Source organism: Pseudopipra pipra, chromosome 22 (genome assembly GCF_036250125.1).
Source record: "Pseudopipra pipra isolate bDixPip1 chromosome 22, bDixPip1.hap1, whole genome shotgun sequence".
Classification (NCBI taxonomy): domain Eukaryota; kingdom Metazoa; phylum Chordata; class Aves; order Passeriformes; family Pipridae; genus Pseudopipra; species Pseudopipra pipra.
In genome coordinates, this window is record NC_087570.1 from 4,627,467 (window position 1) to 4,645,928 (window position 18,462).

Here is an 18,462-nt window from a genome sequence, read left to right on the forward strand (position 1 = left end):
CAAAAATCTGTTGATTGTCACAATCAAAAATCTTTGACTGTCACAACTGCCCTCACTCAGAGGTATAATTCAAATAAGCATTCAATTCAGTGAGTCCAAGCCTTCCAATAAAAGCAGCTTTTCTTTTTTTCCTTCTTTTTCCTTGAACAGCTCTGTGCTATATCTCAACAGACAGGCACTGCAATCTCTCACCTGAGTGCCATCAATGTGACTCCACCAGAGACTTAGTGATTTAATGGTTCATTTTAGCAGCTATGATGGAACACAGGGATATTCTGTTACAGCTCTAGTCACAGCAGTTGTCAAGTTTAGTGCAGTTGTAAACACTCACTTGTCTTTTAGCCAGCAGGGAGGAGTCCTGTAGCATGTCCATAATTATAATGAAGAGCTCATCCACCCACTTCCTCATCTCCAGCCCACTGACCTATTGAAAGACAAAAATCAGTCCCTCATCCAGCATTGCCAAAACCTTTACAAGCATGGCAAAGAGGTACCTGCAGTATTCCCACCTGTGCAAGCTCCCCTATGGTAGCCAGGACATTGTTAATCACACCGGGATTTGGATCTGGATCAGGGTCTTTCAGCTTCACAATCAGTGCCTATGGGTGTCAGAGAACAAAACAAATCAGAATTTGTTTAAAAGAGTACTCGAAATTATCTTTCCTTTTCTTTACATCTGAAATGGACCCCATGGGGGGGTCAACTTGCATCATGGTGAGCATTCAACTGTAAAGGAAACTTTTATGTGACAAACTTTATGCAAAACCAGGATCAATTTGGGCTACACTGTCCCCTACATGCATGACTGTGGGTAACATCCCCACCAATCTAGTTTTTTCCTGCTATGATGAAGCAAAAGAACCGCAGCTTCTGAGGGTCATGTAACCACCTGCCATGTCATCTCATTCCCAAGTCTCCAGGAAATGTAGAAAGTTTACCTTAAGGATGGGCTCCATATAGGGACGAATGAGGCGTGGAGCGTTAGAAACCAGGTGACCCAACATCCTGGCACTTTGCTCTTTAATCCTGCCAACACCGCTGTGTTCCAGCTCTGTCAGGATCTGCACGAGAAACGATGGAAGCGTGAAAACTGGGAAGGCAAAAATTCTTTGCATTTCCTTCTCTTCTGTTATAAACTCAGCACTTGTAGAGGGTGCTCTACATTTCACTCCATCGAGTAATTTATGTCTAAATGAAGACAAAATTAATTAGCATAAAACTGAATAGATGGCTCCAAAACTATCTATGTTTATGAAGTGGTACCACCTAAAAGCATCGCAGAACATTCTTCTTCAACACAGGTGGAAGGCACTCCTGCATGAAATAACAACTGCTAGCCTTTCCTAATACATCCATAGAGCTTCACTCCAAACATCCATCACTAAAGACTTGCTCAAACCTGCTAAGCTGGGCAATAGCTGTTTTCCAAAAGGGAAATATTCCCCCACTCTCCACACTTTTACAGCCAGATACTCCAGTTCTTTAACACCACCTTGGTTTCAACACCAAGTACCCTATTTTCCCTGCAGACATCCCTGTTCCTTACCTGGATCAGCATCTTCCTCAGGAAAGGCATGACAAAGGCAGGGTTCATGCTGCTCAGGCGCCCCACAGTGCAGATGGCCAGCTCTCGGATTTCAAACACTTGGTCATTCAGGGCCACAAAGAGAGCTTGCAAGTTCTCTGCCTGGGCAAGGTGAGCATCAAACCGCTCATCCAGGGAAGCCAACACACAGAAACGGATGTCAGGGTCTGCAAGAACACATTTGTTTCTCTTTAAATGTGAGTAAACTCCTGTTCATCTTATTGCCTTGTTCACAAACCATCCTCAAAAAAACTTTACAATCTCAGGGAAATGCCAGAAGCTTCCCCAGAGTGAGACACTACTTCAGTGTTTTACCCATGAGAAACAGGATGGGTCAGGTCAGCAAACTCTGCTGCTCAGTACTGCCCCAATAACCAGGTCTGTGAAGTGCCAATCTCTTGCACCTGCAAGTGGCACTTCCAGATGCAACATGGTAACCTGAGGTGAGTTCAACTGACAGAACAAAAAAAATCAAGTAGGAAGATTCAACAGAAGGGGCCAATCCCTCTCAAATGATAAAGTTGGAGGTCATGACCCAGAACAACAGCAAAAGAAGTCTCAGGGCTCTACCTAGTTCAAAGAATTACCAAGGGCACAGTTGGACCATTTTGCACTATTGTTCTATTCATACTTCAAAAATCAAGATCTGGGAAGAGAAATTAGGAGACTTCTTTGTAATTTATAAAGAATGACATCTTAACTTAGTGGCAAATATGTTCAAATTCCATAACAACCTTAATATCATCATGATAACAAAATTATCACGTGGTAGGAGAACCCTTCTCTCCGAACCCCACACCGACCTGGGTCGGTTATTCCAACCACAAGCAGCTTGCTGAGGACATCGGCCACGACCTGCACTGCTGTCTGACTGACCACGTGGGCATGGCCACTAATGAGGTGGATGGAGGGGGTGAGCAGGCGAGAGCAGGTGCGGGCGGCTTCCATGCGGATCTCCTTGTGCTCGCTGTTCAGGAAGTGGTCTGCGCAGTGCCGCACAAACTGCGTCAGAGAGTGGCCTGCAGAGAGGAAGATGGGAGTTAAACACAGGCTTACACCTCCATTACTACTTTTACCACAGAAGAGGAGTTTAAAGAACGTGCTCTCAGAGTCTTCCTGCTGCTCGTACTCAACCCCACTGCTCTAGTGTCACATCTCATACCCCTCAGCCCCCACTCCCTGATTTCATCTCACCTTCAAACTCAAAGCTGCCGAGTGTGCGAAGGGCAAGGGTGATGCTCCCCACATCACTGGCCTCTGGGATGTTGGTGAGGCTGGGGGAGGCAAGCTGGTGGGCAAGACCCTTTGGCATGCCTGGATGTCGCAGGGGCTTGTGCATCAGAACAAGAGAGAGCATTTTCAGCAGCCCATCCTGGATATCCTTCTTCAGCTGGGGGATCTGACGGCTCAAGTCGTACAGCACAGCCGTCAGAGCAGGGCTGAGGGCAAGAATCAGGCAGAGAGTCATTAGGGAAGGAGCAATGAGGGGCATATTTCCCCTTTTTGTTTAGTTATGTCAAGATAATAGCGGACATAGACACATGACGGCAAGACCTGCCAGCAGAGCACAGGGGCCTTGTGTGAACTCAGGCACATCATGACCTTCCTGCAGGAACGTGGTGAGCAAACTGCCAGGATCTCAGCACACACTGCTACAACAGTTACAAATCTAAGTGCTTCGTTACACTTGTGCTTTTTAAATAAAAAAGCAACTCAATTCACTTCCAGGTGGCAACATTGTTATAATTTAAACAGCTCTGTGTTACCTGGATATTTTCTCCACACCCTCCCACACTAAAGCTTCATTAATTCTTCCAAAAGGAACTGTCAGCTCCAAGGGTGAAAGATACCAATGCTCTTAAGTAACAGAACAGACACACTAACACTTCAAACATATTATTCTTCTGAAACAGCTACACTGATCTGCTGAAAGATCACTTTAAGAGCAATAATCTTCCTTCTCAATCTGAAGACTCTCAAGGTCTCATTCCGTAGGGCCAACAATGCCATCCTGTGGCTAGCAGGAAAATACGTTCCTGTGCTTTGTTCTTACCTCAGGCCCACAGCCAGCATAGGTTCCAAAAGCTCTTTGATGTCCTGCTGGATACTGGGTCCCATGGCTCGTGCCAACATACTGATGCAGGTGAAGACTGTGGCATCAACCTGCACAGATTTCTGCCTCCTGGAAAGGGATCACATAGAAGTTCGTTAGGAGGAGCTAATATTTTTCAAACATCTTTCCTCATCCTATTCTGCGTTATCAGCCTTACAGAAATAACTTCTGATTTTAATACAATAACTTAATCCCACATCACAAAAACTATTCAAAGAACAGGTGTTTCAATTTCTTTCTCCAACTTTCACATACTTACTTGTGGGCAAAATCCTTCGGGGGAAGAGCTGCTTTTATGATTTCAAGGACTTTTGGCAGGTAAGCTTGAAACTCGGACCTCACAGCCACAGAGAGCAAACCCAAGGCCTGGAAGGCTGCTGTTCTCTCCTTCTCCTTCTTCACACAGCTGAGAACATGATTCATGGTGTCTGGAAGATACTGATCAGCTGCCCACAAGAGAAAACAATACATATATTAGAATTCATTTATGTTTATACAATTGCATCATATTTGCAACCAAACCGTTACAAGTGTAAAACTAGGGAACAGACACAGTCATATTAAATTTGCTGACATGATCATTGGCAAACCTATGTCACCATATAATGAAAATTATAACCACAGAAGGCTTTGTTTTTAAAAAGAAAAATCACCAAAATAAAAGAGCTATTAAAAAGCCCCATCGTACCAGGTTTTAAACACAAATAAAATCCAAGCATTTTGATTTTATAGTGATGCATTGGAAATTCGGAAAAACAACAGAAAAGTTGTTCCAACCCACTGAGAGCAGCTTATCTCCAACTCTGAGATAAACTCTCCTAAACTTGCTTGATAAATCAACTGAACTGCTTTTAAGGTGGCAGGTATTTCCCATTTTTGCTTGTTATTTCCTAGCACATGCAACAGAGCAAAAGGAAGAGAACTCTGATGATATTTGGGATACACTAAGGGGGAGCAAGAGAGCAGAATTCTACTCTAAGTCTGACATACTGAGGGAAAAAAAAAAAGGAGGTTCTATGTGTTTTGGTATTGATCAGAGCATTCAGACAATAGTTTCAATCTATTTTCTTCATCAGAGCAACATTTTGGCATCAGCTATCAAGTCACACTTATTCAGAAAAAAAAGACTGTCCTCCCACAGAGCAATGTGCTCATCTCACAAGCACCACATTTGGTCTGCTGCATTGCCTGCACAAGCTCATCTGGACCAAAGAGAGCTGGACACTTTCCAGCCCAATCTCAGCAACATTTCTAACATCCAACCATCTGTCTTGTCACCTGTGAACGCCGAAGGACGGAAAGCCGCCAGCCGCGGGAGGAGATTGAGAACCGTCATCTGGATCAAAGAATTTTTGCTGGTTCTGCACTTGAGAACCCACTGGCAGACCTGAAAGGAGATAGACTGGGCTTAGAAGGACGGCCATTGGCACAAATGTTTATTACCTGGGTGCTTTTAGGCATTCTACTGGCATTTGGCTTCAGAGTCCATCAGAAAGATGGATAATTAAGGCTGTTTCCAAAGGAAGTAAATCACTTGCTCCAAGACAATGATAAAGCCAGGATACATATAATTATTGAGGTTTGAAGGCTCAATTCAGCACTAGGCAGTATTGTCTGCTAAGTAAGGACACAGAGGACAATTGCTCTGCCAGAACAGATGTTGTGAACATTGGTAGACAAGCTGAAGAATGAACACTTACTTGATCAAACTTCTCTTCCATCAGATCCCTGCAGCATCGACTTTCTACCAAAGTAGACTTTGCTGGGACAGGAGAGGTTGCAAACCCCATGATTCCTTGGTGAGCACTGTACCCCAGGAGACCAGCCAAAGCATTGGACTGGGAGGGCTGAAGAGACTGGAAGCTCGTGAAGGGAGTGATGTGCCGAGGTTTGGTACTGAAGCCCATCAGGTCTTTGCAGTACTTGTCGTGCACAAGCTGCTGCTGAGTGATCTCTTCCATCTCCTCTCTAAGGCGCTGGACAAAGCAGAAGAGCATTAAAAAAATAAAAAGTAGCTGAATAAGATACTCCCAGCAGAGTGTTACCCAAATCTCCTGAGCAGCATCCTGTGTAATTGATATCCAAATGGCTGTAAAACATCAACTGAGCAAAAACCCACTAAAAATATTTGGGTATCTAACATGCAACAGTCCTCATTCCATAGAAAATTCTTTTTCATTGTAATTAATCCAGTTAACAGCCTTTCCATCAGAGCTTAACACAACCTCAGCCCAAACCTGTCCCTGTCATTTCTCTGACACACTTTGATTTGTAATAATCAATGCTCTGACTCCACGTTCAGATGACTTTTCTGCCCAACAACCCCATTCCAAACACAGTGGGATATTTCCACAGACTGCAGAGTTGCTACACGCTGTCAATCAATCAATCCCTATGATCCCCAACTCGTTCCTTTGCTCACCTCTCCCTCCATACTGCTGATTCTCACTAGCTCATTGAGGATCAATAAGGCACCGTGGATTCGGTCATCACGATTCATTCCTTTCTCTTTGGCCAAAGTCTCATCAAAGCCCTTCTCAGCCTCCTCGTATGTATGCTTGGGGGGAAAGCAAAGAAATCTCAGTGATAATGCAGAAACATAGCCTGTGGAAACAAAGTAGCACTGCCAGGCAAGAGTTACTGATGCCCTGAATTTTCCAACAGTAGCCACAAACCTTAACTGAGTAATAACAGAACTACAACAGAACAAAACTCAGATTCACTCCCGAAGTTGTAGACTGTGCTGTAAAGCATTTTCAACAGCACTAATCAAACAGCATGGTATAAACTCCATCAGCACTTATTTGATTATAAGGAATCCAAGTTCACAACATTTGACTGCAAGGCCCAAAACTTATTTGATATCGTGAAGCTTGACAGTGGCAGCAAAGCGAAGGTTCAGACCAAAGAATTCTCACGTTCATCATTTAGGTTTTATTTGCACCAATAAAACCATCTGCTAGTAAGAGATGACAATAGATAGATGACTGCATGGCTCTAAAACTAGGTCAGGTTTAACAGCTGAAAATGAGCCACAGACAAAGCAATAGATTCTTGAAGGAGTTAAGTCTCCTTCTTACTTTTAGAGTGCATTAAAGCAACTACTCATTTTGGAACCCATCATATTTTCAACCCTTTCAAGGGGAGGCAGTTTTCTCCTGACAAAGCTGACACAGGTTCTCAGCTTAGCCAGCTCTTCTGAAAACTGGCCCTTGACCATCTGCATTGCACTATGAGGGGCTGCTTCAAAACGAAGCCGTTTTCTTACCCTGTACCACTGGGGCTTCTGCATCTCTTTGGGCTCCCGCTGCGTGGTGAGGATAAGGCAGGCTCGTAAGGCAGACACAGCTCCCTCTCGGATGGCCTGTTTGGGATCCCACACAGCCACAAATATGTTGTCAAAGAACGGCTGCACTTGCTGGAAGAAGAAGGTGGGCACGCTGATTGCCAGCTCCCGCAGGACAAGAACCTGGAGGTGGGGAGGGAAACAGGAACAATCTGGAGGATGAGCACCCAGAGACAAACCCCGGAACTTGTAGAGCGTAGTATCATTTATTTAGACTGATGATATCTGTGAGTTTGACTGTTTTCAGCTCCACACTTTTTCAGTTCCTACACATCAGAACATCTCAGCCTTCTTTAGTCACTGGGCTAAGGTAAAAGCAATGAGGCAGCACTATCTGCCATGAGAGCACCTCAGATCCTCAGACATTCCCAGAGCTTTCCCGCAGCTCTCTGTGTGCACATCTCCCACCGCTGTTCTCTAATCCCAACCGTCCCATTCCAAAACAGGTGAGGACAACAAAAAGATCACTTACAGCTGCATGTCTTCGCCCCTCGTTCCTGTCAGCTCCCAGCCATTCCAGAGCCCGTTTCACCTCAAACTCCACGTACTCCGCTGTGAAGGTGTCTCCAGCCATCGCCAGCCGCCCGATGGCCTTGGAGGCCATTTCCATCACCACGGGGTCGTTGGATGGCAACAGGTTCCTCAGGTAGTTGGCAAACCTGCCAATTCGGGTGGCATTACCTCCTTCCACACCAATGAGGCTCGCTGCAGAGAGAGGGAGCAATGCTGTAGGTTCTCCTTAACAGTCAGTGAGGCAGACAGCAGGTAATCCCTGGATGAGAGTTAGTGTTCCCTATCCATTCCTTAAAGATTCCCATTAACACCTCACAAAGAAAAAAAACATATTCAAGCAATAGGAAAGGGCCACTATTCTTTTGAGCCGGAACTTGTTGAGCGAGCAGGAAAACACATTCAGTAGCTTCATAGATCTTCTACATTTTTAGTTTTAAAAGAGAAAAAAAATATCCACTCTGAGATCACAGACCCATTCTCAACAGAAAGGCATCCATCCACATGCAACTATTATGGCTGGTCTGCCTCAGGAGAGAAGTCAAAGACTGAATGGACCAAGGAAATGCTCTCCCCTTTAGCCCTAGAGATAGTCTGTCCTGGCCAGGATGGAAGCACTTCATCAGGCAGCAGTGTGGCAGAAGCTTTCACTGCCAGTGCCTGGGTTGTACCTGCTCTGTAGACAAAGAAGGCATCAGTGTTCAGGAGTGTCAAGCCAGCACCTTTCAACAGCACTAAACTCACAGAAAATTTTGAAGTGATACCATCACCTGAAGATCAGGTAAAGTCAACAGATATCTCTCTAGTTAAGGGACTTTCACTGTCTTCAAACATGTTGGGATTGGATGATTAGCTCTGTGAGCCTAAACCATAAACACCTCCTGTGGTTATTAAAGAAGTAACTGCTACAACACAGGCCACTTGCTTGGAAGGCAAAGTATTTATGCAAGCTGACTTCCCCAAGAGATGCAGCTCTGCCACCTCACAGCGAACACACAACCAGAGCCACTGATGGAGCAGCTGATCAGAACCAGAGCAGCTTGGTGAGCCCTTCCCAGGGATGGAAGCTGCTGTTATGGAGACAGGTAAATTTAAATAACAAGAATCAGCCTCCCCACACAGAAAAGAGTTGAGACAGGCAGCGCACCCTGATACATATAAATGGGCAGAACAAAGTGTTTGCAGCTGAGCTCCAGAACAGAATTTTCACGTGCTCAGCACTCACGTTTGATGCTCCACTCCCAGAGAAGCTCAGGGCCTATTAAGCATCAGGTTTTCAGCCACTCTCAGCACTCAGCAGCTCCCATGCTGACACTTCAGACAGATTCTGAGAGCCCAGCAATGAGCCTACTGAGCAGTCAGACATCAGGCCCTGAGTATAAAAGCTCACTCCTTTTGAAAATCTGTCTCTGAAGACAGATGCCTGAAGAGAAATCTCACCAGAGGCATTAAGCCCTTTCACTCACCTATAGCCAGAATGCCACCCTTCCTTTCATTTGCATCAGAGCTAGAGACCAGCTCAAATATGTGATGGTTCAGCTGATCGTAGAACCTGGTAGATTCTTCCTGACTCATCTGTAAAAGCAAAAAGTTCAAATCAGCTTTCAGCATTCTCTCCCTCCTTCCTGCCCCCAAAACCTCCATAAAGACAACACTTCTTAAATCACTTAAACAGAAAGAAATTAAATCAACCACTCATTACAAACTAAAAACAGCATCTCTTTTTTGTGCCCTGGACGCAGTAAGTTTATTTATTCTGGATATTCTGTGGTGCTTGACCACCCATTTGTGTCACCAACTCACCACTTCTGCACGCTGGGGCAAAGATAAGCTCCCTGCTATGCCCCGTCTCCTCTCTGAGACCAGGCTCCATGGTCCAAAAATCTCCCTTGCCAGAGCACCCAGCCCTCAGAGGACACACAGGGAGGAATGATCCCATTTGCAGCACTCACCTCCCGCAGCTCCATGGTGACATAGTGCTGCAGGTCCTTGGCAGCCTTGGCCCTCGTCTCCTCGCTGCGACTCTTCAAGCCATTGGCGAATTGCTGGAGGATGGACACGGTGCCCGACATGGTGGTGGCAGGTGGGGCCCGGGGGCATCCAGTCCTGCAAGTTCTTCAGAGAGATACGTTTTTTTTTTACTGCTTGAATTGAAAAACCTGAGCTTCCTCCTTGAGGCTGCTCCTGCCGCCTGTTTTCAAAGCACACATCCTATGGCATGCAGGGCTGCTGTGCCAGCAGAGCATAAAATTACAGGAAATGAGTATATTCCTTAGGCCTGTGATAAAACTGTATCACCACGTATCCTGACCCCCAGCCTATTTGCTCTCCAGTTCCTCAAACACCAAAATACACTGCAGCAGGTCAGGTGCCCCATGGTGATCTAATTCTAAATCAATGGTCATGCAACAGCTGAAAAAGAGCAGAGTCAGACTGGGGTTTGCAATTAGCCCACAAGAAGTAGGCACAATCATTCCCAGGATTAGACCACCATCCTATCTGACTCCTCCTTGAACGCTTCCATCCAAGTTTGTCCACGGAAGTCCCAGTGTTATGCCAACACAAGGAAGACTCAGCACTCAGGGCCTGGCAAGCATTACATCCTCCAGCAGATATTTACAGACGGCAAGTCCACTTATAGCAACACCAACCACTGCAGTCGGGGCTCTCCTACCACAACACACAACCAAACTTTCTCAGGGGGTCTTTCTTTACACCAAGAGCATTTGAGAGGCTTGACACCACCCCCCGCCCCGCTATTTTCATATTACATAAGCCCAAACCGAGCACTGACACCAAAACTTCCACTGCTTCTCCCTAAACATTCCCCAGAGGTCCACAGGGATCGCAGTGTGGGGTGGGAGCCGGGAGAGGATCTCCCGGGCGCGGGAGAAGCCGGGGGGTGCTGCCCGTCGCCGCTGCCCGGTGTCCCTGCCCGGGGCTCCCTCACGGCCGCGCTGGCAGCAGGACCCGCCAGGCCCGCGCCCGGGGGGCTCCGCAGGCCGGCGCTGAGGGAAGGCTGAGCCTGGGCCCCGCCACGGCGCCGGGGGCTCGGGCGGGGCGCTGCGGGCGGGCAGCGGGAGGCGAGGGGAAGGGGAGGCGATGCCGAGGGGAGGGAGGCACCGCCGCGCACTCCCAGTCACTCTCTCACTCACCCGCCGCCGCCCCGGCCCCGCCGGCTCCCCCGCTCCGGGCCCCGCGCCCGCCCCGCCGCCGCGCCCGCCGCGCCGGCCGGCCCCCGCTGGCCAATGGGCGCCCGGGAAAGCCGTGATGAGCATGGACTCTGGCCAATAGAAAAAGAGTGAAAGGGAAGGGGCGCTCGCAGCCCCGCCCCTTAGCCCAAGGAACGGCAAGGACAGTCGCCTGCTGACCAATCATAGAGGCAGGCGTGGTGAGTGGCAGTAGGTGTGGCGAATAGAAAGGCTGCACTGGCTCTCTAGGCCCACCCCCCAGACGCCGGCTTCCGCCCTTCCTTGCGGCGCCCGCCATGGCGGGGCTGCAGCGCGGGGGGTGTGCGGGGTCGCCGGCAGCGTCTGCACCGGCTGGTGCGGGGCATTCGGCGCTGTCCACACAGCTCACACGCCGCCGTCCCGGGCTCTGCGCTGCACAGGCAGGTATTAGACGGATGGATAAAGAACTGGCTGCTCGGCCGCACTGCGGTCAGCGGCTCTTTGTCCACGTGGAGATCAGTGAGGACAGAGGTCCCTCGGGGGTCGTGTGGGGCCGATGCTGCTCAACAGCTTTGTCGGCGATATGGACGGTTTGACTGAGGCACCGTCAGCAAGTGACACCGAGCTGTGTGGTGCCGTCACACGCTGGAGGGAAGAGATGGGAACTGGAGCACCTCCCCTATGGAAGGAACAGAAGGTTGTGTGGAGACCTCAGGGCAGCCTTACAGAACCTGAAGGGGACTACAAGGAGGCCAGACAGGGACCCTTCCTCAGGAACTGTAGCGACAGGACAAGGGGGAACGCTGAAAGAAGGAAAATTTAGATTAGATATCAGAAAAACATTTTTCGCCGTGAAGGTGGTGAGGCCCTAGCGCAGGTTGCCCAGAGCAGCTGTGACTGCCCCATCCCTGGAAGTGCCCAAGGCCAGGTTGGAGTGGGCTCGGAGCCCTCTGGTCCCTGGAAGGTGTCCCCGCCCGGCGCGGGGGTGGGAATTTAAATGATCTTTGCGGTCCCTCCGCGTCCGCCCCACGCCCCGGGTGTGGCTGCGGTCTGCGCATGCGCGCAGGGAGCGGCGCGCCGTCGAAATGTGTCCGGCCGCCCGTGACAGCCCCGGGAGCGGCCGCGGGGGCTGCGGGGGCTCTGTGTCCCCGACGATTCCTCCAATCCCAGTGCCGGCGCGTGCCCCGGGGTGACCCCCTTGCCGCCGCGCGTGACGCTGCGGGCCGATTAATTTTTCCATTCAATCTGTGTATACCGGGAGGTACCGGCCGGTGCGGAACCCCTCGCGCGGGGGCGACGAGGCGGGGCGGGCCGGCGGTAAGGCGGGTAGTGGCGGCGCTCCCGCTTCCCCCCTCAGGTCGCCATGGCCCCCCCCGAGCCCCGCCGCCCCGATAACGCGCGGCCCTTCCCTTTCTAGGTGCTGGTGCTGCTGCTGCGAGCCGGCGGGGCGAGCATGGGGCCGGCGGAGCCGGTGCAGAAGATCAGCATCAGCGCCGAGAGCCCCCGCGGGAGCGAGAGGAATGGCGGCGGCTCGGCGCTGGCGGGCGCTGAGGGGGCCGCTCCCGGCGGCTGGAGGCACAAATGCGCGGCCTATGTGCTGGCCCTGCGGCCGTGGAGCTTCAGCGCCTCGCTGACCCCCGTGGCGCTGGGCAGCGCACTCGCCTACCGCGCCGAGGGAGCGCTGGACCCGGGGCTGCTCCTGGGGAGCGCCGTGACCGTCCTGGCCGTGCACGGCGCTGGCAACCTGGTGAACACCTACTACGACTTCTCCAAGGGCATCGATCACAAGAAGAGCGATGACAGGACGTTGGTGGACCAGATTTTGGAGCCGCAGGACGTGGTGCGGTTTGGGGTGTTCCTGTACACCGTGGGCTGTATCTGCGCTGCCGGGCTCTACGCTGTCTCCACGCTCAAGCTGGAGCACCTGGCGCTGATTTACTTCGGAGGACTTTCTAGCTCCTTCCTTTATACCGGCGGTAAGTGCTGCGTCCCGTCTGCTGTGACTCTGAATGTAAATGTGATAGAATTAGCTGAATTGTCCAAGGTTTCTAAAAGATGCAAATTATCTATGTAGTGTACTGCCATAAAAGTATTTGGTGGTGTTTCCTGGAGTACGGGTACATAGACTTGTATTCTTTCCAGTTGATTGTTGTGGGAGGAGTCACGCTAAGTTCTTTAGTTGGAAAGTGGTGTTGAAACATTGTTATTTACATATATGGCTTTAGGTGCTTATCAGAACCATTGCTGAATCTTTTTGTGATGTTTATCTCCTATTCCTTAGCAGGGTACCTCGCAGCCTATTTTCTTTGGTGGAATTGTTACTGAACAGTTTATGTTTGTTCTTAATGAGAGGAGGATAATTTTAGTGCCTTCCTGTGTTGGATATATACAAATATCATTACTAGGAGAAGAAAAACCAACTCGGTTTCAAACTGTCAGGCATTCAGCTGTGTTGGTTTCTCGGAAAGAATCTTGTCAGTTTTGCACTTTGTTCTGAGCATTTTATATCTTTCTTCAGGATTGGGTTCTAGTATGCACGATCACACTGAAGAGTACCTTATTTGTAGGGATTTCTGCAGAAATAGGTACTTAATAGAAATAGAAATAGATGTGAGGATGGATATTAGAACCTGGTCCTTATTATCACAGAATCAACTAGGTTGGAAAACACATCCAACACATCCAGTCTCTTCTTAAACATCTCCAGGGATGGTGACTCCACCACCACCTCCCTGGGCAGCCCATTCCAATGTCTAATTGCTCTCTCTGGAAAGAATTTCTTCCTGATGTCCAACCTAAACCTCCCATGGTGCAGCTTAAGGCTGTGCCTTCTTGTCCTACTGCTGGTTGTCTGGGAGAAGAGCCTGACCCCCACCTGGCTACACCCTCCTCTCAGGGAGTTGTAGAGAGCAATAAGGTGTCCCCTGAACCTCCTCCTCTCCAGGCTCCCCCAGCTCCTTCAGCTGCTCCTCACAGGACTTGTGCTCCAGACCCTTCACCAGCCTCATTGCCCTTCTTTGGACATGCTCCAGCACCTCAGTATCCTTCCTGAATTGAGGAGCCCAGAACTGGACACAGCACTCAAGGTGTGGCCTAACTAGTGCCAAGTACAGGGGAAGAATCCCTTCCCTGGTCCTGCTGGCCACACCATTCCTGATACAGGAATATGCTTCTTATCCATAGCTGCATGTGCATTGCTTGTTTTGCAATATTCCCATGGGAAAGGGCTGGTATGTTGTCATTCATTTTCTTCTGTCAAATTGGAGATGTTTGGTGATGCTTCATTTTGGTCCTTGGTTTCTGTTACATTGTTTGACTGGAGAAATCCAGAAGCTGGATTTCCTCCATTATCTTTGAAAAAAAGGGATAATATGCTTCTTGTCCATATCTGCATGTGCATTGGTTGTTTTGCCATATTCCCATGGGAAAGGGCTGATCTGTCGTGTCATTCATTCCCTTCTGTCAGACTGGAGTTGTTTGGTGACGCTTCCTTTTCTTGTGTCTTGCCGCAGGGATCGGATTTAAGTACGTAGCCCTGGGGGACGTGGTGATCCTGATCACCTTCGGGCCGCTGGCCGTCATGTTCGCCCACGCGGTGCAGGTGGGGTACCTGTCGGTGTCCCCCCTGCTCTACGCCGTGCCCCTGGCCCTCAGCACCGAGGCCATCCTGCACAGCAACAACACGCGGGACATGGAGTCGGACCGGCAGGCGGGGATCGTCACCCTGGCCATCCTCATCGGCCCCACCTTCTCCTACATCCTCTACACCGTCCTGCTCTTCCTGCCCTACCTGATCTTCTGTGTGCTGGCCACACGCTACACCATCAGCATGGCCCTGCCGCTGCTCACCATCCCCATGGCCTTCTCGCTGGAGAGACAGTTCCGCAGCCGGAGCTTCAGCAAAATCCCTCAGCGGACAGCCAAGCTCAACCTCCTCCTGGGGCTCTTCTATGTCTTTGGCATCACGCTGGCACCAGCCGGGGCTCTGCCCAAGCTGTGACACCACCTGTAGAGCCAGGCCTCACAATCCAGTACTCATGCCAGTTAATTTGGGATTTTGGGGGGTAAATGACCTGTTAGGGACAGTGGGGAGAACAGAAAGACTGTCTCACACTGTTCTTTGTGAATTTTACCGTTTCTAGTCCTGGTCAGCTTGTACAGCAGACTGTAAAAAACTGATTTGTCAGTTCTTCAAAAGGGATGAACTGTGTGGCTTTGCCTCAGGGGGAGCAAGGTGACATGAGGTGTAGGAATGTTTAAAAAACCTCATCCTTCTGCCACTGAATTTTTTCACTGTCAGCTCAATGAAAGCTGGAACCTCAAGTCAAACTCTCTGTTCACTTCACAAGCACAGTGATTGCTTTTATCACTTCTTTTCTTACCATGGCCAGGGAGTCCAGTGGCTCCTTTGTGGTCAAGAGAAAACACTGCCAAATGTTTAGCATCACAACAGCATAGGTGCTATTACTTCAGTCTCTTGTCAACATAGTTCCTCTGTTGTATGTTTTAATTTTTTTTTGTTTTTCCTAGCCAAATGTTGAGCTTTCATTTCCAAGCCCCCTGAAATGCACTAGATTCATTAACTGTTGCTTGTTCCTTATAGTCTAGAAATTTTGAAGTTATAAGTCTCTGTGGAACGTGGTGCTAAAATGGAGCATGATTAGCCCACTGCACAAATTTTGAGCCAGAACCAGTGAATCTGTATTCTGCCACGAAAGCTGAAGCTGCAAATGCAAACCATGCAACTGGAAAGCCCTCAATGGGTAGAAAAACCAATGGTTTCTATTTTTGCATTTGCTTAGAAGTGGCAGTTCTGGAGTTAAAGGGGAGCTTTCTCTGAATGGCTGGGGATTAGTGGATACCTGAGTGGAAGAACAAATTCTTGGTTTAGAAAAAAGCGTGGGGGTTTTTTTCATTTGTTTTTCTTGGTTTATTTAGATGCCCAGAATATGTCTTATTCTGAGAAGCCCAGTTTAGCAAAGGAGAAATATACAGGTTTAGAAAACCCAAATCTGGATTATTGCATTGGCTCTGCATGAAAATTAGGATGGGAAAGAGGAAGAAACCAGTTTCATTAGCAAGATTTTTCCTAACGGAGTCCAGAGTTTGCGTCACTGAATCACAATTAAGTGATTCAGAGCTCTGAAAGGATGTTCTCCACCTCTTTTCCCCCCTCTATTCCTTACAGTGTTGCTTTATTTTCTCCTGCAGCTCTTGCCACTTGCTGTCCATGTGGCCCTTTGGAGAACTGAATGTTTCAGCAGTTATGTAGCTCTGTGAAAAACATGCCAAACACAGTGGGGAAAAAGTGTGCCTTCCAGTGCAGAGCTGGATTTGATCCATACTTTGTTACTCAGTGGCAACTGGAATTCTCTTTTGTGGTGGAGAAAAACCACTCCTTTCCTGTGTGCAGGGTTTTGGTGAGAAGTTTGTTTGCAGGAGCTGTGGAAAGCTCGGAGGAGCTGAGGCAGGTGTTGAACTGGAGCTGCTGGTGCCTGGAGCACAGCCTTGCTTTGGAAGGAGTGCTGACCACTGAAGGGCTTTTACACACGAGCAATTAAGTAGCAATAAACTCACAGGGTGGTACCCTGTGTCTGTCCTGGGGAAGTTATGCCCTCGTGGTGTTGATCTGGAAGAGCCAAGTGTCCTGTTTAGTGGGTTGTACTTCGGTACAAAGCTGAGTTGATGGTACCAGATTACACAGTCCAGCTGTTCAGTGACTGGGTTTATGTTATTCAGTGTTACCCAGCTGTTACAGCTGAGCTGAAGTCAATGGGAAGGGTTCTTTGCAGGCCTGTTGAATGAGCCATGGTTTTATCTTTTATTAAAATTGGGCAGATGATCTCTCTAATCTGACTGGGCACAAGGCAAGAGGAGATGGACTTCAGCAACTGCTTTAGATTAGAAACATAAGGAGAAAATGTAGAAGTTCAGCTCAGGTGGATGGAGGGGCAGAAGGTTTTGGAAACTGTTTTCAATACAGACATACACAACAGAGTTTCTCCTGTTGCTTCTTTGTGGACCTACAGAATGAAGAAGACCCTGGCTCCAATACCCACTTCACTTTTCTGCAAACCAAAAGCTTTTCTAGGTCTAAGGGCTGAGCTGATGAACCTGTTAACCTTGCAATGGGGATATGTAGGTTTATTAAGTTAATCCTGCCCTTTGTAGCAGTTGTGTGCTTTATTTTATGACAGCTTGGTTTTGAATAGCTATCAGTTTAAAAGTTATTTTTTAGTTATCTTTTTTCCTACTCCTTTGACAAAAACTAGAGTACTTAAGCTGAATTCCATCAAGTAACTAACACTTGGCTCATGTCTTTGATAACCATAATTGTAGTGGTTGTAAGATCTGGGATATGATCATACAGTATGTAACACTAGTGGTATCTTAGCTACCCTTTCCTGGGTGGGATGTCTGCTTACTGCTGGAAAGGACCAGTGCTTTTTGTTACTCAGATGAAACAGCTCATTAGTCCATATACGTGTCTGTGGAACACTTTTCAAGGTGGGGGGGATTAAAAGTATTTTAATAATAAAAATGAGGTGAAAATTTGGTAATTCCTTACTAGCAGATGCTGGTTGCCTCCAATTCTCTGTCTGTGAAAAACAGTATCATTCCAGGTTCTTAAGGATATTATAATAACCAACACATTCTTCACCGTGGCTTTGAGGAAGTCATTTAACTTCTCTGTGTCTCAGACAACAGCTGGTTTTTGCCTACCTCACAGGGATGCTGAGCTGACATCATTGTCATAGAGAGCTTTGAAAGTAAGAAGTGCTTTATCTCTGTGTGCTTTCCAAAAAGCTAGTTAGTACTAGAAAATATTTCAGATATGAACTAACCTAAAAGGTAACTTAACCAATGTAATTAGACCAAAATAATCTTCACATGTAGTCATTAAGTAGTAAGAGAGGTTCATTTATTGGTTTGCTTTGTGACAAGGATGCTGGGTCTCTTGCCCTACCCCTCTTCTCCCTGTACCATGTACTTTCCCTGAATATAAACTTTAAAAACTTCTTTCAGTCTCTCTTGATGAGCTGTACTGCAGTGTGATGAGTCTGCACTGGTAGATGAACAGGCCTGTAGCCCATCTGTGAATGTGTCCCAAAGCACCTCCTGGCCTTTCTTCTGACCCAATAAAATGTCTGAGTGTCATTCTGTTAATTATGCTGTGTTTGATTATTTTATATTACTCAAGGTGTATTTTTGCACATGGATTAAAACATCGTCACGGAAGGAAGAGGGTCTCCATCCTCCATGTTTATAGTATAAGTATTTGCATGAAAAATCATACTTGTTTGTGTAAAAGTCCTTCTGTGAATCACATAGTCCTGTCCTTCCCTATCACCAGGCAAACAGTTCAGTAGCAGTGATCACCTCCTACCAATGGCAGACTTCAGGATAGTTCTGATATATTCCTCAGTGTGCCACACGATTGCATTTGGAGATAACTGTAGGATACACGGGCTGTACTCCAGGATCCTCCCGAGGCAGGAGGCTGCAATTCCCAGTGTCCACAGATGGCAGCATTGCTCTTCCATCACTCCTGCAGCACCTCGTCCCTGCAGGAAGGAACACATCAGCTGTGTTTGCAAGATTTTCGAGTATTTGGTTGTACCTCATTGGGTCTCCTCTGGTGTAAGGAATCTTGGAAGATAAATGGCTGCAGATGAATTTCTGATGTGCAGATTATGGCTGGACAGATGCTCCTGGCCCAGGCAGGTACAGGCAGAAA

General features: G+C 48.2%; 2 protein-coding genes across 4 annotated transcripts in view; one reads left to right on the plus strand and one right to left on the minus strand.

The window, feature by feature from the left end:
- Positions 1-10,756, minus strand: part of MTOR (mechanistic target of rapamycin kinase) — a 62,498-nt gene extending 51,742 nt beyond the window's left edge. For both annotated transcript variants that reach the window (XM_064678573.1, XM_064678572.1), the window contains exons 1-16: positions 10,710-10,756; positions 9,507-9,669; positions 9,021-9,129; positions 7,517-7,749; positions 6,967-7,167; positions 6,121-6,255; positions 5,399-5,674; positions 4,977-5,085; positions 3,958-4,144; positions 3,639-3,767; positions 2,780-3,024; positions 2,389-2,604; positions 1,547-1,752; positions 939-1,061; positions 510-599; positions 332-424 (exon numbers count right to left, since the gene is read on the minus strand). In XM_064678573.1, coding sequence (XP_064534643.1) covers positions 332-424; positions 510-599; positions 939-1,061; positions 1,547-1,752; positions 2,389-2,604; positions 2,780-3,024; positions 3,639-3,767; positions 3,958-4,144; positions 4,977-5,085; positions 5,399-5,674; positions 6,121-6,255; positions 6,967-7,167; positions 7,517-7,749; positions 9,021-9,129; positions 9,507-9,626 — 2,472 coding nt within the window. In that variant the 5' untranslated portion in view covers positions 9,627-9,669; positions 10,710-10,756. The remainder of the gene's footprint in view (positions 1-331; positions 425-509; positions 600-938; positions 1,062-1,546; positions 1,753-2,388; positions 2,605-2,779; positions 3,025-3,638; positions 3,768-3,957; positions 4,145-4,976; positions 5,086-5,398; positions 5,675-6,120; positions 6,256-6,966; positions 7,168-7,516; positions 7,750-9,020; positions 9,130-9,506; positions 9,670-10,709) is intronic.
- A 339-nt stretch (positions 10,757-11,095) lies between these two features.
- UBIAD1 (UbiA prenyltransferase domain containing 1) overlaps positions 11,096-18,462 on the plus strand; it is a 92,141-nt gene continuing 84,774 nt past the window's right edge. Inside the window, exons 1-3 of one of the 2 annotated variants that reach the window (XM_064678597.1) lie at positions 11,816-12,041; positions 12,142-12,700; positions 14,237-17,891. In XM_064678597.1, coding sequence (XP_064534667.1) covers positions 12,178-12,700; positions 14,237-14,724 — 1,011 coding nt within the window. In that variant the 5' untranslated portion in view covers positions 11,816-12,041; positions 12,142-12,177 and the 3' untranslated portion in view covers positions 14,725-17,891. Of the gene's footprint in view, positions 12,042-12,141; positions 12,701-14,236; positions 17,892-18,462 lie in introns of those variants that run through there. The other variant, XR_010435785.1, reaches the window with a different exon arrangement.